Source organism: Terrapene carolina, unplaced genomic scaffold (assembly GCF_002925995.2).
Source record: "Terrapene carolina triunguis isolate 2854851 unplaced genomic scaffold, T_m_triunguis-2.0 Scaffold67, whole genome shotgun sequence".
Classification (NCBI taxonomy): Eukaryota; Metazoa; Chordata; order Testudines; family Emydidae; genus Terrapene; species Terrapene triunguis.
Window position 1 is genome coordinate 51302586 of NW_020664418.1, and position 5758 is coordinate 51308343.

Consider the following 5758-nt stretch of genomic DNA (forward strand, 5'->3'; position numbering starts at 1 on the left):
AGATAAGATAAAGTTAGAAAAAAGTTTAAGTTTTATTCCAGATACTTGATTGGCTATGCCGTTTCCATTTTTTTTTTTTTTTTGGGGGGGGGGGGGGGGGGGGGGCTGTATTTTTATGAAAAAGTTTTTTATGGTTATTTTATGTAGCCTTATGAGGGAATAGTGGTAAACTTTCCAGCAACCCGAGGAGCTAACAAATTATTTTTGGTATTAAGTGGTTGAATATACTTCAGAACTATATATATTGATAGATTCATATGGAGACTTATGCATAATGGAAGTGCATGAACATTCACCTCTTCAAAGACAGCTCTGGTAACATCGCCACATCGTACTGTTCCATCATGGCTCAGGGATAGCAGATGAACAGGATTAAATGGAGAAAAATACATGCAGCTTACTGGTTGACTATGTGGTATAAAGACATATACTCCATCTTCAGATTTAGAGTTCTGAAAATAAAAAGATTTAATGAACACAATGTTAAATTAACCATGTCATTTCTATTTTTAGATTTATTGCTCTTTCAAAAAGTTACTTATGTCTCAATTTTGTACCACAACTAATATTGATTCGCTTTTTCCTAATCTTTTCTGAATGATGGCATACAGCAACAAATCCATTCCGCTAGGTAAACTAATAGAACAAGACTGCTTCCAGCAGTCCAAATTGTAAATTTAGCCCTATTTGAGCCTCTCTGAGGCAAGTCTTTGGAGCCCTTGCTCAGGCTGAACTGCCATTGATGTTAATGAGTTCTGCCTGAGGGCACAGTGCATTATTTTACTCACAATTTACAGTTCAATATACTACTGACAGGCCCATGCTTTGTTTCCCCTCATCCTTTTCATCACTGTACAACTGGCCTAGCTACATGTGCTAGACATTTACTGTCAATTTCATAATTACTGTACCTCCCAGAGAGTAAGAGCTGCAACTTCTGCTATAACTTAAGTTCTATCTCATCGGATTGTTTTTATTGCTAGACCCGGTTTACATTCAATTTAGGAATTAAAAACTGAACAGTAAAACTTTCCTACATCTTATCTTCTAATAATGCTAATACCATGATAGCATCCAATCGAGATTTAAAATACAGTCAAATGCTTCTTTTTTTGGTTCTGGTGCCATCTTCCTTCTATGGCTGTTATTCTTTGCCCCAAAACTGGGTTACCTTCAGTAAACCTAGACTGAATTCAGAGAAAGCCAAGACAGCTATTACATCTTAATTAATAACACAAGCTTCTCTTGTGGACAAGCTTTCCTGAGGAGGTTAAAGTATCATTTGCTTTTCCTTTATCACTAGTCATTTGGAGTAAGAGGGTGAGTAGGTCTTGTTGCCCATGCACATTATGATAATTCTGTAGGCCTAATATACACAACTGTACATGGGAATGTGATAATTTCTGCCTTATTCCACTGGAGAAGGGAGATTCCAGGCTTATGGCAAAAGCATTTGTTTCTTGTTCTGTTGATTTGCAATATCATACAACCATAGAAATGTAGGTCTGGAAGGGGCCTCAAGCGGTCATCTAGTCCATTCCCCCATGCTAAGTAAATATCCCTAGAGCATCCCTGACAAGTCTTTGTCTAACCTGTTCTTAAAAACCTCCAAGAATGGGGATTCTACAACCTCCTTAGGTAACTTGTTCCTGTGCTTAGCTATCATTATAGTTATAAAGTTTTGCCCTAATATCTAAACTAAATCTCCCTTACTGCAAACTAAACTTGTCCTATCCTTGATGGATACTGAACCCAGATATAGAGAACATTAGGTCATTTTTAGAGGGTTTTACAATTTATTCCAATTCTTTTTTGTGTGTGTCTCACTCCATTATTTGTGTTTGTTGCAGCAATGACCAAAGGCACCAATCAAGAATGTAACCACATTGTGAAGGGTGCTATACAAGCATATATAAAGATATAGCCTCTGCTCTTAGAATTTAAGACAATGTAACAATTCTAACAAACAACAGAGGAAAAGGAGGACAAGCATAATGGAAATAGGTACCTAAGAGATCAACAATCTTGTGGATTCCCCATTACTTTAGTACATGATCACTTCATAATCTTTAATATTTTTATCCTCATAACATCCCTGTGAGGTAGGGGAGTACTATTATTCCCATTTTATAGGTGAGGAACTGAGGCACAGAGAGGCTAAAGGGTAAAGTCCTAGCCCCTCTGAAGTCAAAGGGGGTTTTGCCACTGACTTCAATGGAAGTAGGATTTCACCCTAAATGCATTGCCTGGAGTCACAAAGGGTGTCTCTATGGCAAAGCTTGGAACCGGACCTGGGACGGCTGGCATCAGAACCACTGGATCATACTTCGCTTCATCATGTAACAACACTGGTTGGCACAATTTGATGGCTCTAAATTATGAAGATTTTTTAAACATAACTGGTATTATTATCTTTGAGTGTCTTAATCTAGCTAACATTAGTTGACTGATTTCTTGGAGGCATCAAGGCAGAAATGGGTCTTGAGGAGGGTTTTTAAGACACTAGCTTTACACACTAAATCAGGGAGGGTGGCTTCATGTATAAGGGACAGCATGAAAGGAAGAGCAAACAGCTGCAGAAGAGAGAAATGGGCATTTAAGATGGGCATCTATGGCAGAACAGAGAGGATGGGGACACAATAGAAGATATTTGCAAAGTAGTAGTAAAAGGCAGAATTGTAAAGGGTCATTGCCATCATCCCAATCTCATGCACATAAAAATTGTATTGCCTACCCTCACAAAACACAAAACCGTATTGTCTCACAGATGTTACCACTTTAGCACTGGAGCCTCGCTTCAGTAATTGTCTACTAATCAGATTTACTAAAATCATTCTCACCAGTTATCTGACTTCCCCCCCTCATAAGATTCCCAATAAATGAATCCTAAGCACAACCCTCTCCTCCCCCAAAGAGAGATCACACAAGCAATTTACCAAATCCCAAAGACCAATCTGTCCAGACTTGTCTCCAGCTGCCACCAAGGTCCTGCTTTCAGAAGGATGGATAGCCACAGAATATATTCTATTTTTGACAACTTTTGTAACAGCATCTTCACTCAGGATCATATGACTCAGACTGGCTTTGTATCTAGGCAACATCATTAAATTGTTAGATATTTCCCCCAAAAGGGTTAAAATTGACAGAAATAAATTGTTTATAGATTACCTTTCTAAGTTACATATGTGTTTTTCAGTATCATTAGGGTTTATCTGCATTGTAAGACAGAAAAAAAAAAGTACAAGTTAAATTTGGGCACAAATTTACTGGCAAAGTTATTATGAGCTCAGGCTAAATGCCCCCCAAAATGAGTGAATTACGACGGATACCTGACTTATCTTTGTCCATGTATCCAGAAATGCGTCCGTTAATTCACTGCTCTTACTCTGATTTGCAGGTACCATTGGAAGAGGTCCAGGTGGCAACTGAGGCGATTTAAAAGGCAGAACAATGTTAAATACCCTGTGCATCTTTTACAGCTTCCCAACCAGTTCATTCAACTAGAAAAATGAATAAGCAAAGGGAGCTATTTAGCAATTATATATGCCACAAACATAAATCTATCCTTTCACGATATTAAAATGTGCATAAAAAGAAATTCATATCAAAAATATATCTTATTCCAGGAGAGAAGGGCAGGAAATAGTAAATACAAGTGTGTAAACAAGTGGCCTCCTATACCCTTTTCCTTTTCTCCCGACTCTGAGAAGCATTGTTTCCAACAACTATATTGCAGAAGTTTAGCGTTATTTCCATAGTAATACAGAAAACCTGAATTATCAGCTCACACAGGAATATAATTTTACATGTTGCTGTATAACTTCCTCAAATAAGGTAGTACATGTCTCAGGAAAAAATAAGCTAATGAAAAGTTAGATTCAAGATATGCTGAAAACACAAAAAACGAACAATTATGAGTCTATGAATTATTGAGCATACATAACATTCTATCAAGATTCTATAATGTTACACAGAAGTGGGAAAGTATTATTTCTTCAGCTTGAGCCTCAGAACATAGAATTAACTATTGCACAGTCCACTTCTGCCATCAGATTTACCTTTCAATAGAACTTCTCAGAGCATGCTCTGCTGAGATCATTTTGAATAGAATTTACTTTGTTTCTGCACAACCCTAGATCACTTTCACAGGGCCATATTCTCCTGTTCTTGCTCTTGAGAAGACCCACAGAAGCCAATGGGGCTTTTCATGGAACCAAGTACTACTCAACATGAACAAGGGTGGAAGAATCTGACCCATACTATTCACTGCATGCAAAACTTCTCCAGTATCTCCAGGTTATCGAATAAAACTTATTTAGCAATTAGGAATAAGTATTATCACAGTCAAAGCCACTCAGATTTATTAAAAATTTCAATATCTCTAAATAAAAGTCTAACATGTTTTCATAAAGCTGCCAAATATGCACTGTACTGTATTTCTTCCTTTCTCCTTCACCATCTTACATATTCATCAATTACTGGTTCTGGCTGTGCTGGAATTTCTGGCAATGGAACTCCTGATGGATCTACTCTTTGTAAGCGCATAGATCTTCGACGTACTGTCTCAGCTTCTGTCTTTTTGGGCTTAACTCTAGAGGAATGGAAATAGTCAAACAATATATATTCAAATAAACAATGAGTTCCTAGGGTGAAGGAATCCAAAATAGGTTTGGATCTTTATTTCTAGAGTTCTGATCCAGACTAATATCACAAATAGCTTTGATTCAGTCTAGAAATGTGTTTTGCTCACAGAATCATAGAAATGTAGGGCTGGAAGGGACCCCCCTCAAGAGGTTGTCTAGTCCATGCCTGTGTGCTGAGACAGGACCAAATATACTTAGGCCATCCCTGACAGTTATTTGCCTACAAAAGAATTACTACACCACATTATGTTTTTAGTCTATGTTGTCTAGGAATGTTTATCTTTACTACACTTTTGGTTTTCAGTTATAATCTACCCTCTCAATGTTCTCCTCTCTCCCCAACTCTAGGTATTTATTCAGTGGCAAACAACTAAGTTAACACAGAGTTAAAGCTGGTTGGTGGTATGTCATCCTCTGGCAGAACAGTGAGTGGAGCAAAATCCAAAACTTCTGAAATCAGGAAATGCAAAGTTAAGGTTGCCCATGCAAACTTAACTCTGACCTCTTTCAGCAATGCCCTAATACACCCCGTTAACACATACACCTTTACTTTGCCAACCCCACAGTTGCTGAAATGTACATGTTGAATCTGTCTCTCTCCAGGCCTCCATTCCACCCACTAGTCTTCCTTTATATCGTCTTCCATACTGTATTTTATTTTCTTCTTATTCCTCTGTCCTGTAGCTTGTTTTCCTGTTTTTACTTAATGCCTGTGTTTCTATACTTATTATACCTATACCTAATGTTCCCTTTTATCCTTTTTTAAATTTTTCCTCTCCAGCTCCCTTTCCCTTTGTTCCATTATCAGACTGATTTTTTTCTTCTTAGCCATCAAGCTAGATATCATACTAGATGACTTCTTGAGGTCCCTTCCAGCCTAAAATTTTATGATTCTATAAGAACAAGTTGCTCTTGAAATCTCACTGAAAATACAATAGCTACTTTCATGATATTTTGACCAGAAAGACATTCATACTACCAAGTATCAGAGGGGTAGCCGTGTTAGTCTGGATCTGTAAAACGCAACAGAGAGTCCTGTGGCACCTTTAAGACTAACAGATGTATTGGAGCATAAGCTTTCGTGGGTGAATGCCCACTTTGTCGAGTGCATGTCA

The 5758-nt window shown here is 37.8% G+C and overlaps 1 protein-coding gene across 1 annotated transcript in view; it reads right to left on the reverse strand.

The window, feature by feature from the left end:
• Positions 1–5758, reverse strand: part of WDR76 (WD repeat domain 76) — a 16742-nt gene that overhangs the window by 6698 nt on the left and 4286 nt on the right. Inside the window, exons 4-8 of the mRNA XM_029910776.1 lie at positions 4465–4675; positions 3330–3431; positions 3169–3212; positions 2937–3090; positions 297–452 (exon numbers count right to left, since the gene is read on the reverse strand). Coding sequence (XP_029766636.1) covers positions 297–452; positions 2937–3090; positions 3169–3212; positions 3330–3431; positions 4465–4675 — 667 coding nt within the window. The remainder of the gene's footprint in view (positions 1–296; positions 453–2936; positions 3091–3168; positions 3213–3329; positions 3432–4464; positions 4676–5758) is intronic.